Source organism: Lampris incognitus, chromosome 2, assembly GCF_029633865.1.
Source record: "Lampris incognitus isolate fLamInc1 chromosome 2, fLamInc1.hap2, whole genome shotgun sequence".
Classification (NCBI taxonomy): Eukaryota; Metazoa; Chordata; class Actinopteri; order Lampriformes; family Lampridae; genus Lampris; species Lampris incognitus.
Window position 1 is genome coordinate 18,811,818 of NC_079212.1, and position 17,850 is coordinate 18,829,667.

The 17,850-nt window shown below is 44.1% G+C and overlaps 1 protein-coding gene across 1 annotated transcript; it reads right to left on the reverse strand.

The window, feature by feature from the left end:
* Positions 1-10,252: 10,252 nt before the first annotated feature.
* LOC130129056 (specifically androgen-regulated gene protein) lies at positions 10,253-17,132 on the reverse strand. The gene is made up of 3 exons (XM_056298856.1): positions 17,028-17,132; positions 15,177-15,360; positions 10,253-11,970 (listed from the first exon to the last, which is right to left on the reverse strand). The coding sequence occupies exons 1-3, from the start codon at positions 17,130-17,132 to the stop codon at positions 10,253-10,255; spliced, it is 2,007 nt and encodes a 668-aa protein (XP_056154831.1).
* Positions 17,133-17,850: the final 718 nt, after the last annotated feature.

Here is a 17,850-nt window from a genome sequence, read left to right on the forward strand (position 1 = left end):
GTCAAAAAGTTTCTGCATCATTTTACATTACAATGCAATAATTGTGTTCAGAGGGTGTTTATATAGTCCGCTGTCCACCTATATGCACCCACAAAGACACAAAGACAAACATATATATATAGACACACACACACACACACACACACACAGCAGGTTTGGATGACGGAGAGCTGGGCTGAGCACGCATAAACCCTTACACACTCAGCATTGGCCCTTTGCCACTCTGTCTTCTCTAATCCCCTATGATCATCTCATACCTGGATAGATGGATAGGGAGCGAGGAGCTCTTGGCAGCCACCAACAGACAGACAGTACGCTGGTTAAGGAGGTGGAGAAGAGACCAGGATCACGCACGGGGAAGTCCCATGACCTCACTGTCTAGCCTGACAGGCTTCTCACATCAGGGAGTGTCCTGAGGTGCACAGCCTCGTTAAGTCTGAGTGCGGGAAAGAGTGCAAATAAGTAAAATGATAATAAACCTTGGAGTTTCTTCTTTCTGTTTTAGACACAGTGTATTTGCTCATCGAATTGAATCATTGACTTTTGAGTTTTTGATTATTGTGTTGGAGATGGTTTCTCATTGCTTAAAAGAGGGGGCCCCCTCCAAATGACTTGGTGCAATTCACACAATGCACACTGCACTCTTTGCTCAGGAAAGGCTAGCCTTAAAAGATTATTGTTGAAGTCTGCCTAATTACATCCAGGAATGATCTTCCCAATGTGTAGAGATGTTAGTAGAAATAATGTAATTGCATATCATTCATCTGCACATTTTGGGCACCGGCACAGTGCTGAGTGGGGTGTTGGTGCCTTACCAAAGTTTTCCACTACCCGGTGATATATCAAGCTTCTTTTTTTGGGGGCGGGGATTTTCACCCTTTTTCTCCCCAATTCTATCCGGCCAATTGCCCCACTTTCCCAAGCCGTCCCGGTCACTGCTCCACCCCCTCTGCCGATCCGGGGAGGGCTGCAGACTACCACATGCCTCCTCCGATACAAGTGGAGTCACCAGCTGCTTCTTTTCACCTGACAGCGAGGAGTTTCACCAGGGGGACGTAGCGCGTGGGAGGATCACGCTACTCCCCCCAGTTCCCCCTCCCCCCCGAACAGGTGCCCCAACCGATCAGAGGAGGTGCCAGTGCAGCGACCAGGACACATACCCACATCAGGCCTCCCACTCGCGGACACGGCCAATTGTGTCTGTAGGGGCTCCTGACCAAGCCGGAGGTAACACGGGGATTCAAACCGACGAGCCCCATGTTGGTAGGCAACAGAATAGTCCACTACACTAGCTGGACGCCCAGAAATATCAAACTTCTGATGATGTTGTAAGACGCAGGATTGCCTGACAAACACGGTGTCGGCCAAAACGTTGCAACAGTAGAAGTTCCTGGGAACTCTCGACGCAGCTTCCAGAAAGTCTTCCTTTTTGCTGTAAAATTGTGGGACCAACCTCTCCAACCATAGGAATGTTAATGCTGTTAATGCCAAAGATGACAAATTAGGGTCTTTGAGCAAAAACCTTCCAACCACATGATATTCACTTGTTACAGTGCAGTACTCTTACTCTTGTCATTTCCTCCAAATGGAACAGGACAAAGTAATTTTCTTTTGAGAGATAAACACTGGGCTTGGCTCTAAGGTCATCCTGGGACGGGGCCCCGTCTCACTTCTCGAGCTGCAAAACAAATTAGTAATATCCCTCGGATCAGCCCATCTCCGGCACATCGAATTCAGCTCAAATCACCTCAAAGCAAACGGGTCCCGATCCCCCCGTACTAAAGCCCGACTGATAAAAGGTTCAAGGGTTCACCATCAAACTGTCCAGCTAAACCAATTCCTCTATAAGCGAAACCCAAATTACTATACTATGACTGAATGAACCGCTCATTAACAGACTAACGAATATGAAGCACATGGAATGGAAATTGCATTACAGGGTATTAGTCATTCATTTAGCATTCATTTATTGCTTAGTGCCGTCGCCAGAAAGAGAACTGCTAAAGAATAATTATTTCCCTTTCACAAACTTGAAAAGGAGGCTGACTTCAGCGAGGGACTCTTAAGCCTCTGAGAAACAATAGACAATTTACCCCTCCTCAGGTTTTGGTAATAGTGAATGTATGGTAATACCACTAGCGGTATAATTGGGATTTTTACAATTATGTCAATAATGAATTCCAATTAAATCCGATCACTGTTTAATAGCACATGTTTATCTCTGTTATGAAAGAAATCTGTTGGTGAGGCCTTATCAACTCCAACGCTTATTCTGCTCCTAAAATCGCTGCCACAATAAAGATATTACCACAACAAAAGACACCAGTCTTATCCCAGATGGCAACCCAGGACAGATAGAGCAGATTCCAGTTTAACAAGTTTTAATTTTCACTGTCCCCCCCACAAGTTAATTGGGATTTGCAGAAGATGAAACGTGTCAGTTCTTCCAGCTTTCTCCGAGAGACGGGGTGTTTTTTGCACACTCATAAACATTGACTGTGAATAGTATGCTTTCATATGCACGTTATTTTACAAGCTCATCATATCAGGCTCAAACACAATGGTAATTTTTATATTTTTATGGCAATTGTTGCCGCAGTGGCACAAACGCCCCCCCAATCCTTCATGAATCTGGACTGCCCTCTAGTGGCCAAAAGGTTTATACAGCTAATGGACAGCCCTGGGTGAACATGAATAGTTAATAATCATTATTTATTCAACACTTGTCATGCTTAGAAATTCATTTTATACTGGGAACACCAAAGTTAACATGGATGATATCAACAAACATAAGTAATGAAATAATAGAACAGGAAACTGTTCTATTTGAAACTTTTAAGGATTCTGAGCTCCATCCATCCATTATCCAAACCGCTTATCCTGCTGTCAGGGCCGTGGGGATGGTGGAGCCTATCCAAGCAGTTATTGGGCGGCAGGCGGGGAGACACCCTGGACAGGCCACCCAGGCCATCACAGGGCCCACACACACACACACATTCACACCTAGGGACAATTTAGTACGGCCAATCCACCTGACCTACATGTCTTTGGACTGTGGGAGGAAACCGGAGCACCTGGAGGAAACCCACGCAGACACGGGGAGAACATGCAAACTCCACACAGAGGACGACCCGGAACGACCCCCAAGGTTGGACTACCCCAGGGCTCGAACCCAGGGCCTTCTTGCGACCGCACTAACCACTGCGCCACGGTGCCGCCCTCTGATGATGAGATTGTTTTGTTTTTTGGTTTTTTGATGTATTTTATTAATCCCCATGGGGGAAATTATGCTCTGTATTTAACCCATCCTAGCTGTCCAGCTAGGAGCAGTGGGCAGCAGCTGTGCAGTGCCCGGGGTCCAACTTCAGTTCATCTTGCCATGCCTCGATCAGGGGCATAGGCAGGAGGAGTATTAACTCCTGTCTGGTTGTGGGGGAAACCGGAGTACCCCAAGAAAACCCACTGCAGACACGGGGAGAACATGCAAACTCCACACGGAGGACGACCTGGAATAACCCCCAAGGTTGGACAACCCTGGGGTTGGAACCCAGGACCTTCTTGTTGTGAGGCAACAGCGCTAACCACTGTGCCACCATGCTGTTTAGATTTCCAAGTAAAAATTAACAACGCCGTGTTGATCTGCAACTGATGCACATAAATGTGACATTCACTCAGATGTGTCCTCTTTGCTATTGTCTGTCAGCACTTGTGTATGAGCCCGACACAGGCAGAGCCATGTCATCAAATAATAAGCACGCGCCTACTTCTTCATCTGTCAGGATTCAAGCTAAACTCATTTTAATGTCAATGCAAAGATGGGTTTAAAGTTAATCTGCATACCATAATCTGTATGGTGTACACACTCACGAATGCAGGCTGCACAGCTGCAGTGCTCCCATGCTTGCAGGAATAACAGTGAAAGTGACAGCAGCTGTCACTGTGTCCTTGTCAGTCAGGCCTCCTGGCAGCAGGACAACAGAGGCAGAGGAGAAGATAGCAAGCATACCAACATGTCACAGAGGAGCACAAAGCACTCCGTCTCTCCCGCCTTGCTTTGGCAGCACATAGCTGGTTCCTCTTGCTTTTAATACACTAGGTTATTCCGTGTCTACAGGGCTGACATCACATCCAGGTAATAACTTCATATTTTTTATGGCCTGTTATTTCATGGGTTATTGAAAAAAATGGAGGCATGCCTCTTTTATGGGAAGTACCATGTCTGCTTGTGGCTCATTTGGTTGTCTGATAACTTACAATCAGATGCAACATGTAATGTATTTAAGATATCTACAGTGTTAAATTTGTTTGCAGAATATTCTTCTGTCTGACTATGGTTCAGTATGACAGATATACATATATATAAGCTTTCCCTGCATGAAAAAGCGTGAACATTTTAACGTCAGTAATACAAAGGTGGGTAGGGATCAAGTCAACGGAAACAGGCAGCAACTGGTACGTGCCCCACTGCGGAGTCACCACACCCTATTGTGAAGACAAACACAATTCAATATTAAAGGATAACAGTTATCCAACGAGAAAGTACTGAAGTATATCTCTATCAACCAAAAAGCAAAGGCTGGTAAGTTTTGGATGTGGTTGGTTTTTCCAATAACCATTTTGGTAAATAGACACTTATAATTGGGAAGTCCTATCATATTTGTTCAGCACCTGCTATATGTTCTCTGTGTACTTCTACCAGGCCAACAGGACATCACCTGCTTGATATAAGGCAATATTATATAAGAAAAAACCCTAATATAGATATATAATACAAATATAGATCAATTTTCTCTACAGTTGATATCTACAGTTGGGCGGCACAGTGGCATAATGGTTAGTGCTGTCGCCTCACAGTAAGAAGGTCCTGGGTTCGAACCCCAGTGTTGTCCAACCTTGGGGGGTCATCCCATGTCGTCCTCCGTGTGAAGTTTGCATGTTTTCCCCATGTCTGCGGTGGGTTTTCTCCGGGTGCTCCGGTTTCCCCCACCATCAAAAAGACATGCATGTTAGGATTAATACTCCTGTCTGTGCCCCTGACCGAGGCATGGCAAGACGAACTGAAGCTGGCCCCCCGGTGCTGCACGGTGGCTGCCCACTGCTCCTAGCTACACAGCTAGGATGGGTTAAATGTAGAGCATAATTTCCCTGCAGGGATTAATAAAGTATCTCAAAATTTTAAAAAAAGTCCTTAGTAGGCAGTTATAATTACATTCTATAAACAGGGGCGGCTCTAGAGAAATTATTCATGGGGTGGCAAGACAGTGGCATGGAGACTTTAAGGGGTGGCAGAATGTGCTCATTTAATCACAATCCAACTGTGTAGGCAGAAATCCCAGTGTGGGTGGGCAAAGAGAAACTCAGGTGGGCCCATCCAAGACCAATCATACTTAATAGGTTCTCATATGTTAACCGAAATAGGCCATTAGAAACATACTTGCTGAATGCACCACAGTTTAATCATACGCTTATGGGCTATATTTGCATGCAAAAGTGTGCAAGGATGATGGGATTGCCGTGCAGCTTTGAGCATGCCTTGTAAATGTTCAGTCGTGAGCGGCGAAGGTGTTGCGTGACTAAAGCAGGAGGTGGGAAAACGGGTTCCACCTGTTCCTTCAACATGACATCAGATAAACGGGCTGAAGCGACGGGGGAACCAGCGACTGTCATCTTGATGTGTGATTTGACATGAGGCATCAGGGCCTCCTCAATTTGTCTCGCTGGTTGCCAAGGGAAAAACAAAAAACAAAACAAACAAACAAACAAAAAATCTACATCACCTCAAAACATTACATCACATCTCAACAAGCAAATCAAGCGAAACATCCAACTCGTAACACAACTTTGTCTCGTGAGAGATGAAAAGGGAGTTTACAATCATACAAAATAAAGAGTGATCAATCCTATGTATGGTCATGGTGCTGGTCTATTGTCCAGGAAAGGCTCTTCCAAAGCAAAGTTTCCCAAAGTCTATCAACCATGACCAAACTGTGCAGATACTCTTTGGCTTGGGGCCCACCAAATATTTTGTGCCGTAAACAAAGCAATAAATTCTCATTATCTGTCTGTCAAAAAGCGAAGTGCTCGCTATATTGTTCATTAAAGCAGTATTTCCTTTTTCAGTCTTCAGTCATGGCCTGCTAATGATCAGATAAATCAGTCAAGGTGTGCCAACATTAAACATTATTTGACATTTATTGCAGTGTTTAGACTGGCTCAAAAACAATGAAAATTAATGTTTTCTTTCCCTTTTTTTTTCTTCTTTTTTTTGGATTTCTCCCCTTTTCTCCCCAATTGTATTCAGCCAATCACTCCACTCTTCCGAGCCGTCCCTGTCGCTGCTACACCCCCTCTGCCGATCCGGGGAGGGCTGCAGACTACCACATACCTCCTTCCGATACATGTGGAGTCGCCAGCCGCTTCTTTTCACCTGACAGTGAGGAGTTTCACCAGGGGGACCTAGCGCATGGGAGGATCACGCTATTACCCCCAGCTACCCCACCCCCCACCCCGAACAGGTGCCCCGATCGACCAGAGGCGGCGCTAGTTCAGTGATCAGGACACATACCCACATCCAGCTTACCACCCGCAGACCCGGCCAATTGTGTCGGTAGCAACACCTGACCAAGCCGGAGGTAACACAGGGATTCGACCCGGCGATCCCCGTGTTGGCAACAGAATAGACCCCAGTATTTCCCTTTTCAGTTTTCAGTCACGGCCTACTAATGATCAAATAAAGCAGACAAGATGTGTCAACGTTAAACATCCATCCATCCATTATTTGAGATAAATGACTGCAATATTTACATTGGTCCTAAAAGAATGAAAGTTAATGTTTTCTTTTCTTTGTTTGTTTGTTTTTTTAAGTTTCAACTATGTCTCCAAATAAAATATGTTTATTGTGGACATCCCACGACCCTCCTGTTTCCCTGCTGCGACACACCTGTGGGCCGCGATCCACAGTTTGAAAACTGTGTTCAGTCTCTGAACAGAAGATCTACCCCGTGTAAATGAACAGGAAACAGAAATCTTATTTTAAAATGCAATAACTTTAATAATTACGTCCCCTCTCTCAAAACAAATAAGCCATATATAGATCTCACATCATGTCTCATCTTTGTCGCACAGACCCATTTTGTCACTGTGTGTGTGGCTGCTTTCTAATGAAGCTGGTGTTGCTCTTTTAAGTCTTATATGCAATTTCCCCCCTTTTTCTCCCAACTTCCCCCCTTTTACTCCCAACTTCACATGTCCAATTCCCCGGTTCTTCCACACGTCCCCCCCATTGCATGGCCCTCACAGTAGCTGGGTTGGATGTAGACCGCCACGTGCGCCCTCCACTACACGTGGAGCCGCCGTCCTGCTGCTGGTTCCTCACCCAGGAACACTGCAGGCCATGTTCCCTGGGACTTCTGGCCAACACAGACACAGCAGGATTGTTGGGGTTTGTCGTGTGCGTCACTGGTGAAACCACTAAAACCGCATGTTTTACATTCTGCAGAGCATCTGAGGCTTGGAGCAGTAGTGCAGGACATTGTCTGCACAGCTTTTATTCACTCAACGCCCGCAAATCCCCAAGAAAAAAATGCTTGGCAGGGCTACTAAGAGCCCAGAAAAATTAATTAGTGTCCACTTCCAAGTCCCCCATTAGCAAAATCTGAATATGAATCTGGTAGGGCAAAGGCTATCTATGCTTAGCACCGCATTGGCCAAATAATGACAATAATAAAAAAGAAGCTAATTTATAAACGGAAAGAAATGCAGGGGTGGTGTATCGATGCAACAGATTGTCTGTGCGAGGTAAATCCCCAGAATAATTTGGAAACTTTGACCATAGGTTATTGTTTTACATTTTTAAAAAAAACAACCCTACAATAAAGTTAAAACTATTTCAAATGAAGCCTTGCTTATATTATGAAATATACAGGTCTGCACCTATGATTAAGTGTATGCCATTTACAAGTACGATATATTAACAATATTCACTTCATATAAGGCAGTTCTGTGTTAGAACAGTTAAACCCATCAAAATAGACAAAGGCATATAAGCAGCCTCCTGAAATTGTAGTAATCAGTTCATCTCTGGTATATTTTATTGAATGTTACCACTTTACAAAAAGACATACTTTGTAAAGGGCTAATAAGTGGTTACTAATTATGCTGTTAATGTTAATAAGTTATTTTTTAACTGTTTTGTGTTGCCAGTTTGGGAGCCCACATTTTGTCAATAGCAAAGACTCTCTACAGACATTCTCCAGGAAACACTGACAAATCGCATCCTCAGCAAATGGCAAGCAAATAACATGACTTAAAAATTTTAAGCAGCGGTTAGGTTTGGGGTTAAGGTTATGTAGTGCATACGTTTAGGGTTAAAGGTTATGTTGTTGTTAGGTTTAGGGTTAGTTTAGGGTTAGGGTTATGTAGTAAGTTTAGGGTTAAGGTTAAGTAGTGGGTAAGTTTAGGGTTAAGGTTATGTAGTGGATAAGTTTAGGGTTAAAGTTATGTAGTTAAGTTTAGGGTTAAGGTTATGTAGTGGATAAGTTTAGGGTTAAAGTTATGTAGTTAGGTTTAGGGTTAAGGTTATGTGGTGGTTATGTTTAGGGTTAAGGTTATGTAGTGGTTAAGTAAGGGTTACGATTATGTAGTGGTTACGTTTAGGGTTAAGGTTATGTAGTTAAGTTTAGGGTTAAGGTTATGTGGTGGTTACGTTTAGAGTTAAGGTTATGTAGTGGTTAAGTAAGGGTTACAATTATGTAGTGGTTACATTTAGGGTTAAGGTTATGTAGTGGCTAAGGGTTAAGGTTATATAGTGGCTAAGTAAGGGTTAAGGTTATGTAGTGGTTAGGAAAGGGTTAAGGAAGGTTATGTAGTGGATACGTTTAGGGTTAAGGTTATGTAATGGTTACGTTTAGGGTTAAGGTTATGTAGTGGTTAGGTTTAGGGTTAAGGTTATGCAGTGGTTAGGTTTCAGTTTCAATCAATCAATCAAGTTGCATTTTATATAAAGCTTTTCTAGCTTCAACAGCCACTCAAAGCGCTTTGATTGAATTTTTAAAAAGTGAGTTAGGTTTAGGGTTCAGGTTATGTAGTTGTTAGGTTTAGGGTTTAATCAGTCAATCAAGTTGCATTTTATATAGCACTTTTCTAGCTTCAACAGCCACTCAAAGCGATTGGATTGGATTAAAAAAGTGAGTTAGCTTTAGGGTTCAGGTTATGCAGTGGTTAGGTTTAGGGTTAAGGTTATGTAGTTGTTAGGTTTAGGATTAAGGTTATGTACTTGTTAAGTTTAGGGTTAAGGCTATGTAGTGGCCATGTTTTAGGGTTAAGGTTAAGTAGTGGTAAAGTAAGGGTTAAGGTTATGTAGTTGTTAGGTTTAGGGTTAAGGTTATGTAGTGGTTACATTTAGGGTTAAGGTTATGTAGTTGTTGAGTTTAGGGTTAAGGTTATGTAGTGGTTACGTTTTAGGGTTAAGGTTAAGTAGTGGTTGAGTAAGGGTTAAGGTTATGTACTTGTTACATTTAGGGTAGTGGTTGCATGCAGACTCATGATAACTTTTCACGACCGATCAAATACAAGACTCAAATTAACTGTTTTAAATTTTTTGAATGAATATCAAACTTTCTCTGAAGAGATACATAAAAACATTAGACAAATTGAAACTAAAACATTCCTTCCTTGGTGGAGAAAAAAAAGAATATTACAGTGTAGGGAAATTTTAACTTTTACTATGATGGTAGACTACTGCAGTTACATTAATGGTGTTTAATTGGACTTCCACTGTTCTGGTGTCAGCCTTTACTGAAGTTTTGGCCCCATTGGTCTTGAGTTGGGCTCGCCACCTTAAAGTCTTGGACTTAACTCAGACTCGTCCCACTAAAAACTTGATCTGGACTTGGTCTTGCCTTTGATCGTCTTGACTACAAGGTTAATTAAAGAAGCCGCCATAGAATGGTTCAATTATTTTTGTCTAATCACTTGGTTTTGGAGAGAATGTCTTCTGAGACTTGCATTGATAAAATGTGGTCTCCCAACCTTGCAACCCAAGAAATCCTTTTATTAATGTGTTGGAACATCTCGGTACTGACTTATGATGCATTAATAAACGAGTTGTTAAGCTTTAATAAAATAATGAGAAACTACTTAAAGACCCTTTATAAGGTATGCCTTATTTTAAAATACTACCATTTAAGTGAAGTTTTCCATGGCAGTCCATCGTAGTTAGTATAGATAAAGTGGAGGATTAGGTTCCTCACCCTCAGTCTCTGAGCAGCCCCAGCTTCCTTAGGGCCTCGTGGCGGTCTTCTCTGTTCTGTGCACGAGGACAGATCAGCACACTGACGCCATGTGATCGGGGCAGTTTCTGTGAGTCTTTGGTGGCAGTTGAGGCAGGCAGGGACTTCCTTGTTTCTGGTAGTCCATCTCCCTGAATACTTGAAAAATCTCTGCCACCACCCAGAGATGCAGGGCGTGGTATGGTGTTACGCAGCTGACTGAGGTCATTTTCAGCCTCACTAGATTTGGGACTTAGACCAGTGTCAGAGCACTCGAGACTGGCAGATTTTATACCTGTTATTTTGGGTGGGGTTAACTTTTTGGGCAACTCAGCAGGAGTGTTGGGTGGAGTGCTGCTTTGTGTCCGCACATAATTTGTTGACTCTGAGACATTGTTCACAGAAGACAATCCGATAAGTAGCACTGGTTCAATTGAGTCGCTAAAAGCAGGAGGTGCAGGGAGAATATCAGCAGCCTGGATTTCTGTAAAAGTTGTGGAAGTGGGTGGGACAGAGGGGGAAGGTGAGTTAATGACTCGAGCTGGAGATGGTATGGAAGGAGATGTCGGGGTATGGGGAGCTGGTGGAGTAATGGGACAGCCAGGGATGGCCCATGACCTCCGGGAATTGGGCGAGAGTTTGGGGCTCAGGGAAGGGCTCGTGTCGGCCTCATCACTCTTTAGTAGACCAAGCTTTCGAAGGGCCTCCATCCTGACCCTTTGGGGATCCAGCATTGCCCTGTCACTTGTCGATGGGAGAGAGTGTCCTGAGTTTCCATCAGAGCCCGCCACCGAGGTCTTATGGGACTTGAGGATAATGTTAGAGGGAAGCTTCTTTGGTTTTGGTGCCACAGCAGGTGGGCTTCTGGGCTCGGCTATCTCAGAAATAGGGTTGGGTTGGGCAGTGGCAGGGCTGGCTGGTGTGTTGACACTGATGGGCACTGAATGGGGACTGGAGGGAGGATCACAACTGATGGGGGGGCTCACTAGTGTGTTCCTCATGGAGACCTTTTTGCGTAGGAGCTCCAAATCAATGCATTTCATTTGGTTACCTGATGTCCCATCGGATGGAGGCACCTCTTTCTTGGATGGAGGACCCTCTTTCTCAGATAGAGGCGCCTCTTTCTCGGATGGAGGCACCTCTTTCTTGGATGGAGGTGCCTCTTTCTCAGATGGAGGCACCTCTTTCTCCTCCTCAGGCTCTGGCTCATCCCTGAAGTCTGATGGAGGAGGAATCAGAGCCAAATCTAGCTCGGAGGCCATGCTAGAAGGACCAGGGTAGAGACTGGTATCCTTAGGGTCGTTATCTCCATCCGTGGCTGAATCCAACATCTCAGTCTGAGTAACAGCTGGTGGGGTTTCGGGTTCAGTGACTGGAGATTTGGATTGACTCTTGAGGTCTATAGACATGCTCTGATTTTGTGTTGGGGTTGTGTTGGGTGTCAGTGTAGGGGCTTTCGAGTTGTTGTGAACAACGGTGGTCTGTGGTTCAGTGGCTTGAATTACAGCATATTGTCCAGCTTTGTCAAAGGCTGATGCTGTAGATATGGGCTCTGACAGTACCTCTGGTGGTTTTGGTTCTGTGACACCTGCTGGGGCTCTGGGTGGAAGACTCCCAATGCCATTGGCCAGGAGAAGTGGTGTGGGCACCCCAACACTGAGAAAAGACTTCTCGTCTCTGCCATGTTTGAAATTGAGCTCATCTAGGAAACAAGGAAACAATTAGTCTTATCATACATACGTAGACTTATTTAGGACTGAACAATTTATCACTTCATCGTCCACACCACAATGTACACATGTCCAATAGTCATATTGCAAAGGACGTAAGGAAAATTGGCCCTGTCAGTCAAGTTAGGCTAAAACTTTTGTACTGCTTAGAAAATGAAAATTAGCCAAGTTATTTCAAAGGTGTTTGTAGTTATTTCATTTATTTAGATAATACTCAGAAAACTGATGAATAGCTGCCATTTATTTCTTTTGTAACTTTGGTCATCAAACAAGTTTGTAACTTAAGAAGTTTTGTGTTTTTGCTGTAAAATGTTAAATGATCCATTTTGATCTATCGTGTTAACTCCCTTAAGTGATATTTCAGCTTTAAGTGTGATGTTATATATATTAAACTGGAGGATAATGATATGAAGCCTCCTGTAATCTCCTAAATCCTTTCTAGGCACCCCCCACCCTTCCCTCATTCACAGACAAACTCCCTTCTTTAAGAGTAAGCCGAGTGCATAATGATTGTGATGATCACGGACAAGCCTGGACTGACGGGTGAGTATTAGTTGAATACAATGGTGTAATGCTGAGTCAACCCGAGTACTGAACAACTGTCTTATTTCTCCCTTTGAAGTTACCCAAATCATTGTTAGAGTGATAAATTCTTCCAAAATGGAGCTTTAAAAATTAAAAGCTGCATGTATCTGGTGAGATTTCGTAACTCCTGTTTTTCTTTAATGTCACGATACATATTGCAAAAAAAAAAAAAAAGCCATCACACTGTCAAATCTTTTCCACTGTTCAGTCCTCATCCTTTTGTTGTTGTCAATATTGCTGGTGTTGTTTACGCCAACGCATATCAGTATGACATAAAAGCAGGGCTGCCCATGGGGGGTGGGGGTAGGGGGTAGGGGTGGGGGCATGGAGGCCAGCAATAATCATGCTCATCCTAAATATAAGCAATGAAAATGGCAATATTTGCCAGTGAGTATGAATTGGCTAAACAGATGGATTTTAAAGACATTATAAAGGACTTTGCATTCAGTAAGACAAGGCAGATGGCTGTATAAAAACACAAAATATTTACTATTGTGCAATCAAATATATGTTTTTTGTTTTTGTGGATTTTTCTCCTTTTTTCTCCCAATTGTATCCGGCCAATTACCCCGCTCTTCCGAGCCATCCCCGTCACTGCTCCACCCCTCTGCCTATCCGGGGAGGGCTGCAGACTACCACATGCCTCCTGAGATACATGTGGAGTCGCCAGCCGCTTCTTTCCACCTGACAGTGAGGAGTTTCACCAGAGGGACGTAGTGCATGGGAGGATCACACTATTCCCCCCAGTTAACCCTCCCCCCCGAACAGGTGCCCCCGACCGACCAGAGGAGGTGCTAGTGCAGCGACCAGGACACATGCCCACATCCGGCTTCCCACCCGCAGACACAGCCAATTGTGTCTGTAGGGACGCCCAACCAAGCCGGAGGATTTTAACCGGCGATCCCCATGTTAGTAGGGAATGGGATGGACTGCCACACCACCTGACGCCCAGCAATCAAATATTTAGCAACAGGTGCATCTCTCTCATCATCTCACTCATAACAAATAAATAGGTCTTAATGTGTGTGTTCTCCATTTTATTTTTATAAAGACTTGTTGCCTTGGTCCCTTACTCTACAGTCTGTTCACACATGACTGTATTGCCAAATATCCTAACAGCATAGTGAAATGTGCAGATGACGCCACAGTAATTGGACAGATAAATGACAACAATCGATATGGTACTCCGGGGAGAGCCTGGGACCACCATCAAAAGCGTTGGCTAAATGATTGTAATGTAATGTGAGGTAATTATTGTAAGTCACTTTGGATAAAAGCGTCGGCTAAATGACTGTAATGTAATGTAATGTAACAACAATGAAGATGCCTATAGGAAGGAGGTGAGGGACCTATCTATATGGTGTCAAGATGACAACCTCTCCTTATATGTTGGTGAAAACAAAGGAGATAATTGTTGATTTGAAGTCCAAAACAGTTCAGACACAAGTTTACATCAAAAGTGTCCCTGCTGAAATTGTGAAGCTCTTCAGATTTTTAGGCATTCAGATCTCAGACTCGCTCTTCTGGTCTCAAAACACCAGTTGTGTCATTAAGAAGGCACAACAGAGACTATATTTTCTGAGATGTCTTAAAGAATTCAGAATATCCACAAAAACCCTGGTCATTTTCTGTCAGACTACCATAGAGAGCATCCTTACTTGAAGCATACTGGTGTGGTTTGGTAACCTGACTGAACAGGACCACAATCAACTGAGAAGGATAGTAAAAATGGCTTCAAACATCATGGGAACAGAACTGCCGCAGCTTCAGGACATGTCCACCACCCATTGTAGAAGGAAGGCCCGAAGTGTCATGGAGGACACCATCCACCCAGCACATGGTCTGGTCTCCTTCTTCATTCAGGACAATGCTTACAGACCATCAGAGTTCCGACTAGCCGCCTCAAAGACAGTTTTTACCCCAGGCCGTCAGAATAATTAACAGTAGGTGCCTTACAGAACTTCTGTGATGTATTATTTATTGAGATTTCTGATTCCTTAAATATCGTGGCATGGCTCAGGAGGTAGAGTGGGTTGTCTAGTAATCGTAAGGTCACTGGTTTGATCTCCAGCTACTCCATAGAACATGTCAAAGTACCCTTGAGCAAGACACTGAACCCCTAACTGCTCCTGATGAGGCGGTTGGCACCTTGCATGGCAGCCTGCTCCATCAGTGTATGAATGGTGTGTGAATGGGTGAATGTGAGGCATACAATGTAAAGCGCTTTGAGTGGTCAGTAGATTAGAAAAGTGCCATATAAATACAGTCCACTTACCATTTTATTATTTATTATTTCCTTATATATAGTTTTAAGGGCTGAGAGAGCCAGGGCACATGCCTTTCATTGCATTTGAAGGTACATGTACTTTTTATATTTATGACAATAAAGTGAAACTTGAACTTATAATCATTAAAAATACATATAGATTGAATGCCCCATATATATGTTAATGGGCGGCACCCCCCCTTCATATGGTGTCCTTGCTTATGCCCTATGTCTGGAAACGCCCCTGACTGTGTCCTTGCCTCCATCTGAACCCTCCAGATGGCATAGCCTTGTCACAGTATTTAAACTATGTTGACACATATTTACCGTGTGCTGTCACGTGACCCCAAGCAGAGGGGAGGTGGGATGTTGTAGCTGCCATTTGACCAGAATCTGGCTCATCACTGGACAGGCCGCTGTCATCTGCTATCTCCAAAGACTCAATTGTTTCCTCCAGATAAATAAGACATGCCTTCTCCTCTGCAGATAGATGTCCCAGATTGTCTTCACTCTGTCTCAGACGCAGATGGAGGCACAAAAATGCAGTTATACAGAAATGCCATAGGGACATATGGAAAAAACACGGCGTGTGAACAAAGTGTTTCAACCAGGATGGTATTTTTTCCTTTTGGATTTTCCCCCCCTTTTCCCCCAGTTGTATCCGGCCAATTACCCTACTTTTCCGAGCTGTCCCAGTTGCTGCTCCACCCCCTCTGCCAATCCGGGGAGGGCTGCAGACTACCACATGCCTCCTCTAATACATGTCATTTCTTTTCACCTGACAGTGAGGAGTATCGCCAGGGGGATGTAGCGGGTAGGAGGATCATGCTATTCCCCCCAGTTCCCCCTCCCCCCCAAACAAGTGCTATTGCAGGGGCTAGTGCAGTGACCAGGACACATATCCACATATGGCTTGCCACCCGCAGACACGACCAATTGTGTCTGTAGGGATGCCCGACCAAGCCAGAGGTAACACAGGGATTCAAACCGGCGATCCCCGTGTTGGTAGGCAATGGAATAGACTGCTAAGCTACACGGATGCCAGGATGGTCTTTGTAAGGCAAACACCCGCATACAGGAAATGGTCAGTATACTGTATGTGATTTAATCAATGACGCAAGTAGAAGTAAAGACTTCATTATTTCTACCTAGTGTCCAGGTGTGCATATCTAAACCGCATCTCACAAGCTAGCGTAGATTATGTATAATGTGTCAATGAATACGTTTTTAAGTGGTTCTATATACTATGTATTTTATTGCACAGTATGTACATTTGACTTTGGATGTTATTTTACCACAAATGTGAGTGTCTGACTAATTATAATGTCGCTGTTGAAATCACATTAATTCATATCCTGTATAACCAGATGATTGCATGATAAAAACCATACTGGTCAAAAGTGGTCTTAATGTGCAGAGAACTTTCTTACCTTCTCTACATAATTTTATCCAGCAGCTGTCCTACTATGGTTCGAGTGTGCACTTGGCTGAAATTCTAAGTGTTTTAACTATTTTTTTTTTGTTTGTGGTAAAAACCTCTTAACTGGCCTTCTTCGTTTGACTCTACATTGCGGTGGTGTGAGGGTGAAGAGATGGGATAGGTCAAAGTTGTTGACCCTTCACACATCGGTGATGGAATGACAGATCGTACCTCAGCACTTTCTTTCATCCTATATTGGCCTGCCAGAGGAATTCATGTCAGAGGAGTGGAGGTGAACAGCTCGGGCTCTTCTCGGGTCTGATTGCCCTTATAGAAAGCTCTCTACGAAGGCCTCTCCCTGAACAAACAAGGGAAAATCTCACCTCCGAAAACGTCAGGCTGGTTCTCTTTCATAGCATTCGTTTCGATGTCTCACTATGGGATACGCCCCCTCGCGTATTCACCGAAGTCCTTGTACAACTACGCCAGCCCTGATTGGCTGGCAGTCATGATGTCTGCATCAGGGCCCTGCGCCATATATATGACTGACGCAGCATCACTCAAAGTGGCGTACCTCATGTTGGCAGGCAACAGAATAGACCACTATGCTACCTGGACTCCCTATTTTTTTTAAACCGTAGACAGCTCATGAAAATTACAAAAAGAAAGCTTTAGTGAAGTGAGGTGTTAATCTGCAGAGAATCGAGGGGGGTGGAAGTGAAGGGGAAGATGGAGGATGTATTTGTACTTGGACTCACCGAGACAGAGTTCATGCTGATGACACTGTCACAGCTCCCAGCACTGTCCATATTGCTCAAGGACTCCGTGGCAATGCCGCTTGGCCACGTGGCGCTCCTTGGCATCGCATTCGGGAAAGAATGACGGCAGGACCTGGGATCAAGGGATTCAGGGGACCTCTTTCGATTATGTAAATATCACTCAAAGCCCGGCTGGGGACTGACCTGCAGAGAAGACAGAAAAGACTTTAGAACCAAACCAAAGCCCTGAAGATGAGTTGTGTTATATTATCGTCTGCGGCACCACTGAACTCCAGCGACAACACATCGGGTTTTTTCCACTCATTTAAAGGCTTTTTTTTCTTTTCTTTAAATATTGACCATATATCATTGTTAGACATGAGCTGAACATGCATTTTGCGCACAGCATGAAGATAGGCCTTTGTTTTTAGGTACTGTGGTAGATTAAACATGCAAAAAATCCGCTTGCAGTGTAGGAAGATGGTGGAGCGAACTCCCATTTGCGGCAGCCTCACCCAGTACCGTCCATGCAGTGTCTTTGTCCATGTCTGCATCTAACCTTTCACACTGGCCAGAGAAACCTAATAACATCCACCTTTTTACATTGACCAAAGGCGGACATTAGCAGGTTTTTTGGCCAGTGTGAAAGGGGTAAAATAAGTTGTCTTCGTTTGATGGCAGCTGGGTCTGCCATATCCTGTGGGCCCAGGGACCATGGCAGGATGTGGAAGCGGGGCAGGCTAAGCTAACTGCTAGCCCATGCAGACCGGCAGTTCTGACAGTCATCCCGGCTGGCGTTCGTCCCCCTGGACAGTGAATGTTT